This window comes from Elgaria multicarinata, chromosome 8, assembly GCF_023053635.1.
Source record: "Elgaria multicarinata webbii isolate HBS135686 ecotype San Diego chromosome 8, rElgMul1.1.pri, whole genome shotgun sequence".
Lineage (NCBI taxonomy): Eukaryota > Metazoa > Chordata > Lepidosauria > Squamata > Anguidae > Elgaria > Elgaria multicarinata.
In genome coordinates this window covers 54,600,662-54,616,853 of record NC_086178.1, presented here as the reverse complement: position 1 = coordinate 54,616,853, position 16,192 = coordinate 54,600,662, and the positions used below count along the sequence as shown (strand labels likewise).

The 16,192-nt window shown below is 41.0% G+C and overlaps 1 protein-coding gene across 1 annotated transcript in view; it reads left to right on the top strand.

Annotated features, from left to right (window-relative positions):
* Positions 1–262: 262 nt before the first annotated feature.
* Positions 263–16,192, top strand: part of ARHGEF4 (Rho guanine nucleotide exchange factor 4) — a 194,965-nt gene continuing 179,035 nt past the window's right edge. Inside the window, 2 exon segments of the mRNA XM_063132447.1 lie at positions 263–689; positions 5,908–5,943. Coding sequence (XP_062988517.1) covers positions 489–689; positions 5,908–5,943 — 237 coding nt within the window. The 5' untranslated portion in view covers positions 263–488.

The window sequence follows — 16,192 nt, the reverse complement described above, 5'->3', positions numbered from 1 at the left end:
CCCCACAAGGACGTTATTTCTTTCCACAACTGGGACTCCTTCTGAGGAAGTAAAACTGGCCAAAAGAGTGTTCATAGATCATCATTTTTCTTTTATTCCCCTTCCTAACAAGGGAGCCCTGATCCTGGGGGTGGGGTGGCGGGGGGTGAGGGGGGAGAGACTTGCACTTTGGCTAAATGAAATCTTTCTCTTCACTCTTGGCAACCGCAGGAGTATTCTTGTGCTGTATGACAAGACGCTCTCTGGTCAGTGCTATATTTATCTTGTAGCTGAACACACATTTGCAAGAGGTTGTTCAATAACGGAAAGGCAACCGGCCAAAGCAGTGCAGACCTAGGGAAGTTTGTTCCCTCATCATCATCTGACCCTGAGTCGACTGCAGAGACCGAATGCTTGGATGGCTGGGAAGAGTTAAGTGCTGCTTGGAAACAAAGGCTTCTCTTGACTTGCCGGTGGCTTTGTGAAAGGCAGAAGAAATAGTTGATAAGATGGAGCTCAACAAGTTTCTGAGTGCATCAGGAGGGCATCCGAGGAGACAAGAGGAGGCGGGCAGCAGTGACGAAGCTGGGGTCAGCGAGGACCTGGATTTTGTACAAATGTACCTCACCTGTCTGCCTGAGAGATACATGAAGGCAAAATTTACGCTGACAGCATATCTGGCATGTTGGCTAATCTTGAAACTCTGCAAGGTAAGAGCTTGACCGACTGATCACAAAAGACATGGAAGAGCATTGCTAGATAATTTCAGAAATGCTGATTGGGGATTCAACTTTCCCGCTGTGTCTCTTTACTGTGAAATCATTTTAAGGCAGCTTAAGGTGGGGGCGGATAGGGGGGACACACACCGGTAGTCTTAAAAGGCATTCCAGTGGTCGTATTGAAAGATGGCAGGCTGAACAACTGCAAAGTGCAAGGAACACTTGTCTTTTGAGAGCTAATTAATAGCTTCCCCTGCCCAACCTCCAAACATAACATTCTCTACCAAACGGATTAAAGAACACTGAGGGGGCTGCAGCGTAATCTTGCCTCCGACTTCTTTCCTTGTGTTATCCAACATTATTCATTAAACTGCTAAGGGGGGTTATACAGCACACAGGGAGAAATACTAAACGCAGCAGGACCTGGAATATGGCAATATTCCTTTTGATTTTTCAAAACAACAGGTGTAGAACAATGGCTAAAGAGCTCTTATGTGATTCCTGAAAAATTCTCTAGCTTCTAAAACCTGTGACAGCAAAGGTGGATGGGATTTGATCGAGGGGCTTTAGGCTGCAATCTTATTCCCACTTACCTGGGAGTAAGCCCTCTGGAACTCAAAGGGGCTACTTGGGTAGATGCACTGGAGTCTCATGGTTCTGAGGTCAGTGGGGTGGTGAATTCGCTCTGGGTTTCACTCAAAACTCTAAAGGAGCTACTCAAGGTGCTTGCTCCATTAGGGTTCTGACTGAAACCCAGAGCGAATTCACACACCCCCACTGACATTGGAGCCACCAGCCTCCACTAGATGTGCATAAGATTGTGCTTTTCGGATGTGTTATAAAAAAGCCTCCTCTGGGTCATTTTGATATTTATACTTCAAGTAAAACATTAAAGTGCACTTCCTGAAATTCAGTACAAATAGCAATAATAGCTGTGTACAATAGCTGACCATCAGCCCTTCCATTTTTTCTCTTCCCCCCCTCCACATTTTTGGGGGTGAGCTCAAGAAAGGAAATAAATTAGCACTTCTATCATTCTGAATAGGAATTCAGCTGATCGCATCATTCCACCAAAGGTTGGGAAAGCTTCCAGATAGTTGCAGTTTGACTGATGGCACTTTGAGATGCAGAAATGCTAACAGATAGCAACCAGATTAAGCAGTATTAGCTTTAATATCTTTAACATTAAATCTGCAACCGTGGATGACTTTGGGATGAAAATGGGATACAACGAACAGTCCCTAAAATGAATGTAAATAGGCCTCTTTCATCTCTATTGCATTTCAAAGAATCATTGTTTGATAGATACTTGCTATTCATATGGGTCATGGCTGTGATTTCCCCTCTATTAAGATAAAATTGTAGGAATTACCTACGTTTACAGGGATTACTAAATTAAGAGCAGCCATTTATACATGTTACCAAGTTTATAACCCACGGGTGGACAACATGTGACCCTCGAGATGTTGTCGGACTGCAACACCCATCAGCCCTTGCCAATGGTGAGGGATGATGGGAGTCAAAGTCTATCCCTGAGAGAACCCATTTTAGTTGTAACACATTAAAAATAATTTGTATTAGGCTGAAATGGCTTCTTCAGAGCTGGCTTCTCACAGATAGTGTGTCTCTATCTGTCCCGAGCAGAAAAAGGCGTCCCTCTGTTTCCAGAGACACTTTGTGCAATCCTCATTTCTTTTGTCCTCCAGTGCTAGCTGGAATTATTATTATTATTATTATTTATTTATATAGCACCAGAAATGCTACTGCCCCATGGGCATGCGCTGATGTGCTGAACCTCTTTCAGCCAGAGGTGCTGAACCTCTTTCAGCCAGAGGTGCTGAACCTCTTTCAGCCAGAGGGCCAAGTTCAATTTAGGAGAAGTTCTCCGGGCCACATTCCAGTGGTGGGCAGGGCTAAAGCCCAAAGTGGACAGGGCCAAATTAGCAGACATACAAAAATATCTGCATATTTTAGCTTAAAGCCCTTATTTCTGGCAACTAAGCCTCAGGAGAGGCATTTCAACCTTTTAGAATGGGGAAAAAACCTGGCAGAAAAGCCGGGAAAGCACCAAATGATTGGCGGTTGTGGAAAGGGGTGGGGCCAGGGAAAGGAGGGAGTGGCTTTCTAGGGAGTCCCAAAGGGGCAGATTGGGACCCCAGGCGAGTTGGATTTGGCCCAGGTGCCTGAGGTTCAACACTGTTGTGCTAAAAGCAGAGTGGAAAACTTGGCAGGGAAAGTCCAGGGTGTATGCCAATGAAATAACGTACTGTCAAAGTGGCAAAAAACAACAAAGCACCTTATTTCCCAATTTTTTATGAACTCACACCCTCTTTCTAAATGTATTAAATCACCCTTCCTCAACCTGGTGCCTTCCAGATGTGTTGTACTACAGATCCTATCATCCCCAGCCAACATGGCCATTTGAGGATGATGGGAGCTGTAGTCTAGCACATTTGGAGGATAATAGGTTATGGAAGGCTGTCAAGTGGAACACCCCCCCCTGCATCCCACCCCCCTTTAAAAACTTCATTGGATGTTGCCACCCAATGACCTCCTAAACCTTTCCTACCCAACTTTATTCAACCCCTTGTCCAGTTCCTGCAGCCATCTCACATCATCTCCCCGTCCCTGGCTTCTATACCACCCTCTGTCTGTGGTACTTCTTCTTGGACCGGAGGCATATGATAGTACAGGCATCGTCTATTAAGCATGATGCACATCCAGTGGAAGAGTGGGGGGAGGAGGAATAGGAGGTGCTAAAGTAAGAAGGGAAGGTGTGACAAGTGTGTGGGGGGGAGGGGGAGGGAGAGTTCAGTGGTGCAGTTTGGTAATTTGAGACCTTGGGCTTAGCCCTGTGAACTACTGCTGTTGTAAAACACACCAATACCAATTCTCTTCTCTTGCCCCCTCCCCGCAACACCATTCCATGTGCTTCTACAAGTGTTAGCACAAACCAAACCAAAACATTGTTTGCCAAGGCTGATTTTAAAAAAGAAAGAAAGAAATACTGTCAGTACATGCAATGTTGAATTTAACTTCACAGGGGAAGCAAATCCAGGGTCACTAGTTAGAGTCGGGGTGGGGTGGGGTGGGGATACGACTATTTCAGATTCTTAGATCCAGGGCCAGAGGAACGCTCTGACCATGGACCCAGGAGTCTGAGTTCCCTGCCTCTTACCCCTCACAGCCAGAGTGGAGAGAGCCACATCAGCTGCCTCCACAAGCTCGCAAAGGCGATCCCGGAGAAGAGGGAAAGGGGGGAGGTCCATGGGCAGGGAGAGGACCGGGGACTGGGGAGGCTGGCTTACAAAGAATCCTCCAGCTGCCCCGGCCTCCTTCCCTCTCTCTCCACAGACCCCCCAGCTAAATGGGCAAAATCACCTGTCTGATGAAAACACAGAGCGAAAGGAGCCTGGAGATGACCATTGCCTTCACAGTCCTCCCACCCTGCATAGGATGCCTGTTAGCCCCTGGGTTCAAAGGGTGATGAGCATCCCTATAGGACTGCGTCCTTAAAACATAGCACCATCATAACTACATGAAAGAAACAGAGTTAGATTCTGATGCTAAATGCTTTTGCTTGGGAAGAAGCACCCTTTTGTGATTATATTTAAATAATAATAAGAAAGGATGCTGTCGTAAGCGGCATCAGCTCTGACGGACGCTGGCATGCCCATGCCAGCACAGGGGCTGACATCCGGCCTGTTTGCTGCTTTCCAAATTACCTGCCATTCTCTGGATGGTCATTTGTATGCAAGGAGGCATCCTCTTTTGTCCTCATTTTTGGTAATGCATGTCCTCTTTTTGGGCGATTCACAAGTGGCAGAGCCCTGGGCACCAGCCCCAATGTCCAGCCTTAGCTGCACCACTGCAGAGATCTTTACAATGTGACGTAGTTCATGGCTGCTCCAACAATCATCAGGGGTTTAGTCATCCTAATGAGATTCTTGGTAGAAATGGAGCCTTAGCTTTGTATGCCCCCATGGTTACCAGAAAGGATGCTTCCACACAAGGCTTTTATGGCCATCACCGTGCTTCACTTACAGCATTTTACAGGGGATCTTGACAACGGCCCTTTCTGCACCATGGCTTTTTCCCAGGATTGTCCCTGATTCATCCCTGTGTGTCCAAATGATACACAGGGGATCCCAGGATCAGGGAGAGATGATCCCTCCATTTCCCAGTTTTTCCTGTGATCCCGGGATGATCCCAACGACTGTGGGTGGTGTGGGTGCCCATCCCGGCTTCTTCCCACCTCCCTGTGAGTTGCAGGGGTCAGCAGAGGGAAGGAGCCGGGCTGGGGGTAGTCCAGGGACATCGGGAGTGGGGTGTGGAGTGGAGTCGGGGCTTTTTTTCTCTCATACTTGAGCGCAAGTGCGTTCCAGTGCTGTCTTTTTTTAAAAAAAAAATAGCGCGATGAGCATGGCATCCCTCTTCCCTTCCGGGATGTCACGCAGCTGTGTGGACACCCGGGGATCGTCCCCCCTCCCGCCCCGAAGGCCTTTAGGTGTAGAAAGGGCTAGCATCTCCTGCCACTCATAGCCTCCCATGTTTTCTCACCACTTCTTCCATCTCTTTCTTTATTGTGGAAAATCCTTTACGGAAAAAAGAAAGATGGAATTGCTGCAAAATGCCTTCTGGATTGCTAGTGCTAGGAGCCCTGCATCAGGAATCATAATGGCTTGTAGCCTCTTCCTTAGTTGGTGTCCCATGTTCTCTTGGGGATGGGATTCCTTGGCCTAGTTTAAGAAACACTGTAGGAGTCTCTCTTCTAAGCACCTCATAATAACTCTTATTTTATCTCTTTCACCCCATCTCCTCCTACCCTATTAGAAAAAAAGAGTGAGTGCAAACTCTTGCAACGTGATTTCAGGCATGTATAGTTACGAAGAATATACAGTGTAATTATGTCTAACACAATGAGCTTGCATGAAGGGCCTTTGTTTTCTGACCTCCATCATCAGACTTGAATGAACAGATCCATTGAAGAAAAGAAATGCCAAACCAGCTGCCTTTAGCAGCCTTCAGCAGCCTTCTGCTGTTCTCTTTTGGCAAAGACAAAGAGCCAAATTTTTTCCTAGGGGTGATTCCACTGAAGTCAGAAGAGACATTGCACGAGGGATGACTTGGGTAGATAATTGTTGTATGGAGGTATTTGCTTCTAGTTCTCTCCCCCTCTAACGTTCGTTCGGTATTTGTGTCTTCACAGAGAGCTTGGGAGAAAAGAGGTCCAGCCTCCCAAAAGGTAGGATTTTATATCAGTTGCAAAATGACACCTGACGTTTATTCATTAACAAACTCCAAAGCTATTTCTTTGATGTGACTAACAAAAAGTTTCATCTAAACAGAAAAACGTACTTTATTTAAAATAGTTTCAGTCACTTGGTTTTGTACCTGTGCTACTCAACAAGGAATAGACAACACCTTCAGATGTTGTTGTTATTAAAACATAGAGAAATGGAGTATAATACATAGAGAAATAGTAAAGTGCACTCTGAACATCGTTTACAAAGAAAAATAATGCTGGTGTGGAAACAGAGGCCTTTGCTAGAACAGGCTATGTCCAGATGACGCACAGGGGATCCCGGGCTCAGGGAGGGATCAACCCTCCCTGGCCCAGGGATATAGCCTACCCCTTTGAGGCCGAGACCACGGAGCATGTGGGCCATTTTTGCGGTTTGACCCCGGCTATGCTCTCTTCGTGAGCTCGTCGCGCCTGATGTATAGACTAGCGCGACAGCCCGCGATAGTTGCATCGCGGGCTCTCCCCTCCTCTGTCGCGCTTTTTAAAGCAGGTCTAGCAAAGGCCCTAGTTAAGCTGCAGTCATATGCACCTTACCGGAGAGTAAGTAATAGGACTTACTTCTGAGTAGACATGTATAGGATTGCACTTTTAATGTGCATCCTCTTATTTAAACTCACAAAACAAATATTCCGTAAAACTTCTATCAAATGCATAATAAACGTCAATCACATACCTTAATTCCTCACTCGTCTGTTACATTTTAAATAAAGTTTGACTTAATGGCAAATGCAGTCTTAATTAAAACATGTAAACACATGTAACATTTGAATTTTCAATTACTTTCCCAGCTAAGCTATCCTTCCCTCCATTCTCACATAACATGGGCCCAAAATGTCCCTCTCCAATTAAAAAAACAACACACAAGCTATTTTGAGTTTACATCCTTTCCCTTCTTTGTCTTTACACAAAGCAGCTGGCAAGAGCACCGACCTCCGGAGAGCAGAATCTTGCCAGAACGGACTAATCAATATTCATCAGAGTTGGTTGCTCATTATGCAGCCATTGATTATCTCTGGAAGTTGCTCACTGTGCATTTCTCATTCTTCCCTCTTTTCTCCCTAACCGCACGCATAACTGCGCATGTACACACACAAACATACCTCCCACAAGGCTTCCCTTTTGTGCCCAGCAGGGAAACAAAACCTGTAGCAAAAGCCCATTCAACACCCACCCAACAAGGTCAAGGAATGGTATGCATTCCAATGGAAAAGGGGGGTGTACGGCAGTAAACCCTTCCTTAATTCAAAATACTCCTCTTCTTAAACATTAAAAACAAAAGCAGGGAAAAACAAAACCTAGCTAATTCCAACAGCAATAGCCAAGTGTGGCCAGTGTAACTCTGCTCTGCAAAATGAGGAATGAAATGGAGCATGGGACACACCTTATCTGTTGCTGCAGCTATTTGAAATGCCACTGGGCTTGGATCAAAACCAATTCATTTCAGGCCTGCTTTGTGCTTCATCCAGCTTCACGACTCATTTAGGTTTCTATTGAAACCTAGTGGACAAAACAATTACGTGCTCGCCATCCTTATGGTTCCCCCATGAAGTAATGAATGGGCAAAACAACATCAGGAGACAATCCTTTTTGTCCCCTAAAGGTACACCTAGTGAATTTTGATCACAAAGTGTCATACAATAATTTTGCTTTCTTTCTAGTTCCAAGTCGAAATGATGTAAATTTTAAATATCCAGCATTATAATTCTAAATTACAGTTTGTTCATATAATTATCTTAATCTCAATTCATACATTGTTTTAGTGCTGTGGTAGCTTTCAAAAATATGATTCCATGTGGTCAGGCTAAATGTATAAGAGATGGGAATATTATTGCCTGAAGGTTTCATTTTTGATTTTGGAATGTGTAACTTTCTAACTGGGCACTAAGAAAGAGGCCAGTCTTCCTCAGCAGTTTTCATTTGTGGATATATTTGAAATATTTAGTTGAGTTCTTTATTTCAAATATTGCACTGTGGGCCTGGACCAGCCTCATATGTACTGCAACCTCATGTTTTACTGAAATGTGTTTTCTTTTTAGAGACATTTGTTAATAAATGGTCATTTCTAATGGTTATTGTGGATCTATCTTCTTAATAACTGAAAGAGATTCTATTTCAACTGGACATTGAATGCCAGTTTACTAATAAATGTCTCTCCAACGTCAGACTCCATGTCATAACGCAGCATGGACAATATGTTGTGCACCCTACCAATCAAGGTAGGGTGCCCATATGGAAAGGAGGGCAAGGCTCCTGTATCTTTAACAGTTGTATAGAAAAGGGAATTTCAGCCAGTGTCATTTGTATGCATGCAGCACCTGGTGAAACAACAGCTAAAGCTGCAGGAGCCCTGCCCTCTTTTGTATCTGGTCACTCTAGCTAAAGAGGGCAGGGCTCCTGCAGTTTTAGCTGTTGTGATGAAGAGGGAATTTCACCAGGTGCTGCATGCATACAAATGACACCGGCTGAAATTCCCTTTTCTATACAACTGTTAACGTTACAGGAACCTTGTCCTCCTTTTCATATGGCACCCTAATCATGTGGGTTCTTTGAATCATATGGTCACTGTTGGTGTTACAACCAGGACCTCGTTCCTGCATGCTAAAGCAGGGCAGGGCAAGGGGATGCTGGCATTTTTGTTACAGCAAGCTCATTCAGCAGGCCCTAGACTGCCAAATGTTCTGCTTCAGTGTTCCTGCTTTTGTCGTTTAGCAGTACTGCAGGCTTCAAATAAAGATTGGTCAGCATTTTGTACTGTGGCCTGGAACAAAAGCATGCTATTTATCAAGCCTGTAAAATAAAATGCCTTCCACTAAGCTTCTTAATGTGCACTGCTTCTACAGTTCTGGAGAGCCGATTTCGTCAACCATCACATCTAGATTGTTAAAAAATGATTCCTATGACATGCTAAAAACAATAAAACCCAAAACTTCATAGAAAGAACTGTATTACTTTCATATTGTTTCTGTAGCAAATAGTTCCCCCTTACTTTTTGGTGCCCCTTGCCACCTTAGGAAGATGCCTTTTACTACAGTTCTACTTTGCACATGGTCACGTTTTGTGATTCCTAATTGTTTGGAAGCTGAGCTTTATGTAAGAAAGGTTTGGGGTTGCTTTGGAACCTGTTGATTTGTATGGTTCTCTCCTACTAAAGAAAGTCAGTGTCCCATATATTTTGATGGGACATTTCTAGAACCTGCTCTTTCAATTCCCCAAGGCTTTATCAGAATATAGAATGGCTTTTGCCTGTCCCAAAAGGAAAGGTAACAAGTCCTATAGTGATATTTCTGCGGCTGTATCACCACACAAGAACAAAATAAGGGTAACTGTTCAGCACCTAAATTGTGGTTTCAACTGTGGCACTTTACTATCATGCCTTTCAGAGGTCTGAGATAAATTATATTGCCGTTGGCCACTCATTAACACACACACTGTCCTGCAGATTAACAACAAACTCTGGTCAAACTGTGATCAGATTGCCCTCTGGTGGTTGAAAAAAGTCTATGTCATCAATATAAATATTCTTGGGTCAGAGGTGACTGACATGATGGTTTTGAAGACATAACTGGAAATGTCCCATGCTCCTGAACACTCTGCAGATTGGCTTATTTCATGTAACAATAAATGATGGTCAATCTTGTTGGCATAAAATGTCCATAAGACGTATATGGTAGTTGTTAGTGCTGTGGTGGCTAATGCGGTGAACTTCTTCTGAGTGTTACTGCTTGTTTGTTTGCTTCCATTTTGATGTTTCAAAGAAGGTAATCTGATAATTGAGATTTCACTTTATACCTACTGAAGCTAGCTGACCAGTGTAAAAAAAAGTTTGCAGGCAAATATGCTGGGACTTTAATATTTTCTGTGTTAAGCTGCGTTTTGGAATCTGCCACAGTGAATTCACAGGTACGAAACTAATCCAATTTCCACACAAAAATTAAACTATTCATGTTGAAGTTCTTTCTCCGCTGCCGTTGCATTGATACTTTTAGTTGCACATTTTAATACACAGCTATTGTCTACTTCAACGTTCAGATTTGAATGTGAGCAGATATATCTATATATATCTATATCTCCTTGAAATGTACATATTGCTAAGTATATAATAAGAAGAGCCCTGTTGGATCTGTCGAAAGGCCCATCTACTCCTGTGTTCTGTTTCCCACACCAGCTGACCAGATGCCTCTAAGAAGCCACAAACAGGCAATAGCCCTCTCTTGTTATTTCTCCCCAGCAATGAAAGCTCACACTCCCTCCAAACCCGTGACACATGTACACGAAGCAGGATATAACACTATGAAAGTGGTATGAAAGCAGTATATGGTATAAGTCATGGGCCCCAACAGTTGTCAGTGCTCTTCAATACCACTATAAAGCAGTAGTGTGGCTCCTGCATTTTATATACTGCTTTCATACTACTTTCATAGTGGAATATTCACTTCAGAATCCAATATAAACTTCTCCTGTTGACCTACAAAGCTTTTCACTGTCTAGCTCCTTCCTATCTCTCCTCTCTCATCTCACACTATTGCCCCGCTTGTGCTCTTCGCTCCTCTGATGCCATGTTTCTCGCCTGCCCAAGGGTCTCTACTTCCCTTGCTCGGCTTCGTCCATTTTCTTCTGCTGCCCCTTATGCCTGGAACGCTCTTCCAGAACATTTGAGAACTACAAGTTCAACCGCAGCTTTTAAAGCTCAGCTAAAAACTTTTCTTTTTCCTAAAGCTTTTAAAACTTGATTTTGTTCTGACTTTATACTGTTAGTTTTACCTACCCAGTGCCTGTTTACCCTACCCTGTGCCTGTTTGCATTCTCTTCCCCTCCTTATTGTTTTATTATGATTTTATTAGAATGTAAGCCTATGCGGCAGGGTCTTGCTATTTACTGTTTTACTCTGTACAGCACCATGTACATTGATGGTGCTATATAAATAAATAAATAAATAAATAAAATAATAATAATAATAATAATAATAATAATAATAATAATAATAATAATAATATCTGCTTGGTGTAGATGAGCCCCTGGAGGTTGTATATGGCCATCATGACTAGTAGCCACTGATATACCTATCACCCATGAAAAACAGATGAACTCTACTCCCCCTCCCAACTTTTAGGCTGCCTATGCACCTGGTTTCATGTACATGTTAAATAGTATGGGAAAATAAGATGGAACCTTGAGGGACACCACAGACCAATGGCCACAGTGTCAAACAGGAATCCCCCAGCACCATCTTCTGAGATCACCCCTCCAAGAAGGACTAGAGCCACCATATAACAGTGCCTTCCAGTCCCATCAGACAGACACTTCAGAAGGATACCATGACTGATGGTATCAAAAGCTGCCAACAGGTCCAGCAGAACTAACAGAAACATACTCCCCCTGTCCAGTTCCCCGTGTAGATCGTCCACTAAAGCAACCAGAGCAATCTCTGTCCCAAAGCAGTTCTTCAGACTTGCTCCCTGAACAAATTCAGGTCTGTCTTCCATCTTCAGCAGTGAAGACACATGAAATGGTTTCGAATGCAAATGTTACCAAATTAGCTATTGTGAGGGAAGCAGAGCTAATTGCTCTTTAGCAATCAGGACAAGTGCAAATCTTCATTAGGTTTTCTTTGGGGTGATTGCAACTAGCAATCAATGAATAAAGAAAGAAATCACTTTCATTAAAATATAAATATGCCAAACAGTCCAGCATGGACTATAATAGCCCATGCACAAAGGAAGTTGGCAAGCAAAATAAAATTGACAATAAACTAAGGTTAGAAGAAGCAAACAACATTTAGCTTATTTAAGGTATGGATGGTCAACAGTCACCTCCCAGTCTGCTTGCAAGCCTCAACCCTGGTCAGTTTTTATGTTCCCTGTCACTCCGCTGCTACATCACCAAATTGCCACTGAATTTTGGTGGGGTTTTCCTTTAAAACAAGGTGTGTGGGGAGTCGGGAGATCCGGGTTCTAGTTCCCACTCGGCCATGGAAGCTCACTGGGTGACTTCGGACTAGACACAGCCTCTCAGCCCAACCTACCTCACAGGGTTGTTGTTGTGAGGATAGGCGGGATATAAATGTAATAAATAAATAAAATTACACACACACCCAGGGATTCTAGGACCACAGTTTTGTGTTTAAATAAGTGCACTTTCTCTGGGTGCCTTATTTTAAAGGGGAAATGCGGGGGTGGGGGCACGCTGAATTGCTGACAAATTCAATCGCAATTCAGCAGTCCCTGGTGGGTTTTGGGGGTGGAAATTGTCCCTCAAAAGCTCTGAACGTGCCCATTATATTGAACGTGTCCAAAAATATCTTATTTTTGGTTAATTTTTCATCATGTCTCCTTGCTATTTCCTCATAACCGTCTGCTCACTCCCTTAAATTAAATATTTCAAAGACAGAATGTCTTATATTTCCCTCTGGTATCTTCATGCCCATCCCTTCTGGTTTATTTGCTTTTCTATCTGACTGTTTGTCCATTGATGGTGTTGATGTTTCACTTTCTCCTCAAATATGAGGATGTGTTGCTATTTTTGACCCTTTTCTTTCTTTATCTCCTCAGATTTCATCACTAGCTAAGCCTTATCAAAAATTGCCAAAATTCTGTCTTTTCTTCCTGTTGTTTCTCTTCTTCCTTCAGTGTGTCCTCTTATTTTGTAATCCTGATTGGATTACTGTCATGCTCTTTTAGTTGGTCTTCCTTATTCCCATTTTAAGCTTCTTGCTTTTCTTTTGTATTTTGCCATCTGCTTTATTTCTTCTGCACACAAATATAATCAGGATTCTCTGCTTTTGATTTTATCTTCATAGTAGGGCTATATTTTCCTTTTCATACTCAATTTAAGATTTTGTTACATGCTTTCAAATGTATCCATTCTCTAGTTCTTGTTTATTTTCACCTCCAATTTTCTTTTTTTTTTTTTAATAATTTTTATTCATTTTCAACACTATATAAACATAAATGAACATTTCCAAAATATAATTGAAACAAACACAATAAGAAAAAGAAATACATCAAATATCTGCTTCATACATATTGAATAATTGTTGAGTACAAATATCAAAAACTATTACATATGCCTTATCACACTACAACATTTTCATTCTTAACATAAAAGTGCACCCCCCACCTCGGGATCATTCTTGAGTCCAAAATCTAATCGTTTCTTCTGATGGTGGTTTCCCATCTCCCTTAGTAAACACGAACACTAGGAACTGTTTCCAAATTCCTTCGAACTCATTTATTTTAGTTACGCCTTTTCTCCACTTAATATTACATGTCAGTTTATCATTAATGGCTATGTCCCATACTACTTTATACCACTCCTCAATAGAATATTCCCCTTGGATCTTCCAGTTCCTAGCTATCATCAATCGTGCTGCAACCAACAAACTCGATATCAGCTCTATAGTTCCTTTTCCACACTTTATATCTTCAAATAGTGACAGCAATGCTATTTTTGGTGTTTGTTCTATTTTCATTCCCACTATTTCTTCAATTTCTGAGAACACCATCTTCCATAATCTTTGTACATATTTGCATTGCCACCACATATGTAAATACGTTCCTTTTTCCCCACATCCTCTCCAACAATTTGCTGAATGTTGATCACTTATCTTGTTCAATCTAACCGGGGTTAGGTACCACCTCCATAAAATTTTAAAATAATTCTCCTTTATTCTTACTGATAAACTTCTCAACACTCTTTGTTTCCATAGTCCCTCCCAGCTCTGTCGCCCTATTTGTATCTTCAAATCTGATTCCCAAATCACTTTCTCTGTATTCTCTCTAAACTCCTTCTCTAACAATATTTTATATATTTCACTCATTAATCCTTTTGAAACTATACTACCTCCTTTTCCTTTCTCCTTACTTACTACTAATTCTTCAAACCTCGTCATCTTTCTGCACATTCTATTATCTTTAATCCACTTTTTATTCCATTGTTCTAATTGACCATATTCTAGCCAAGATAGCTTCTTCTCCTTTAACAAATTTTCCATATCTTCTCTTGTTTTAATATCTCTTACCCAATCCTTTAATTTTATTTTATTTTTCTCTTTTAATATTTTACATAATCTACCCTTTAGATCCTCTGGGAAATTCTTTAACATTATTATCGGTGCTAAGGGAGAGTTGCTCGGAAGCAGCTTCCCTTTAAATTTGCTCCAAATTTCCCATTGAGTCCTCAGGAGTGGATTATCTATACTTCCAACCCATTTTCTTCCTCCATCTTTAAAAAAAACATTCTCCAGATTCATCTCTACCTTACTTATGATTTTTTCTTCCATCCAGTATAAATCTCCTACTCCCATAATTGCTTCTACAACATGTCTTAATCTATTTGCTACGTAGTATAATTTTATGTTTGGGAGACCCATTCCCCCCTTTTTTTGGCTTAGGTACCAATTATTTTTATTCACTCTTGCTCTCTTTTCTCCATTACAATATTTATTAATAATATTTTGCCAACTTTTTATCTCGGTTTCTGATATTTTTATAGGTAGCATCCTAAATACGAAATTAATTTTAGCTAATATCTTCATTTTTATCAAAGCTATTCTCCCAAACCAAGATAAATTTAATCTTTTATATTTCTCCAATTTCTCTAATACCTCCTTCTTTAACCTCGTTAAATTTTCCCTTTCTAAATTCTCTAGATTTTTTGTAATTTTAATTCCCAAGTATTTAATCTCATTCTTAACTTTCAATTCCATCCCCTTAAATTCCCAATCCTTTTCTTCCTTCTTAGTATAATTAAACAACATCATCTCTGATTTAGACCAATTTATTTTTAACCCTGTAATTTCCTCAAATTCCCTCAACTGATATTTAATTCTTTCTAATTTTCTTAATGGATTCTTAATGGTCAATAAAGTATCATCCGCAAACATGTTTAGCTTTATCTCCCTTACCTCTCCAATTCCTTCTAATTCTTTATCCTCCCTTAGTGCCTTCGCCAAAACTTCCATAACCATTACAAAAAGGACCGGCGAGAGCGGACATCCTTGTCTTGTTCCTCTGGCTAGTCGTATCTTTTCAGTAAGTCCGTCATTTACCACCACTACCGCCGTATTTTGGGAATATAACTGTTCTATTACATTTTTAAATTTATTTCCAAATCCCAATTTATCTATAATACTCTTTAGTGCCTGCCAGCTCACACAATCAAAAGCTTTAAAAATATCTAATGCCATAATACCTGCCTTAATATTTGCTTTTTTTATTACATTTATTACATTTAAAACTCTACCCACTAAATTATGCATATGTCTTCCTACCACAAACCCACATTGATCTGCTCCTATATATTCTGCCAAAAATTTATTTAATCGTTTGGCCATAATAGATGTAAAAATTTTAGCATCCTGATTTATTAAAGAAATAGGTCTATAAGAATCAGGATTAGTCAAATCTTTATCTGGTTTTGGGATCAGAATTATCACTGAATGTTCCCATGATTCAGGTATCTTCTCTCCTGATAATATCCTATTATAAAGTTCCAATAATTTTGGAACTAAACAATCTTTGAAGACCTTATAATATTCTGGACCCAAACCATCTGCTCCTGGTGATTTACCCACTTTTAACTTATCAATAACTTCTTCAACTTCTCTTTGAGTTATTACTGACTCCATTAACTCCTTATATTCTGATTTTATTTCCTTCTTTATAAACCTTCCAATATACTCCTCCACCTTTTCTTGTTGAATTTCTTTACCCTTGTACAATTCCTGATAAAATTCCTGAAAAATTTTTATTTTAGCTTTCATTGCATGACAATAATTCCCTCGACTATCTTTCAACGTTTCTATCCCATTCCTCCCTTTTTCTTTTTGTGTGAGCTTGGCAAGCAACCTCGAGTTCTTATCACTGTTTTCAAAATATTCCCTTTTCATATACATTAAATTCTTTTGAATCTCTTCTATATTTAAGTTTTCTAATTGTTTCTTCTTAGCTTGTATTTCCACTAATTTATATTTATCTTTACTTCGCCAATATCTTTCCTCCAAGTTTTTAATTTCTATCTCTAACTTTTCCTGTTCTGCACGTTGTTGTCTTTTTAAACTACATGTTTCTCTAATACAGATTCCTCTTGCTACAGCCTTCATGGTGTCCCAAATGACTGACCCAGCTGTTCCTCCTTTTTCATTAATTTCCCATGCCTCCGACAGTTCCTTCCGAATTTTATCTACTATTTT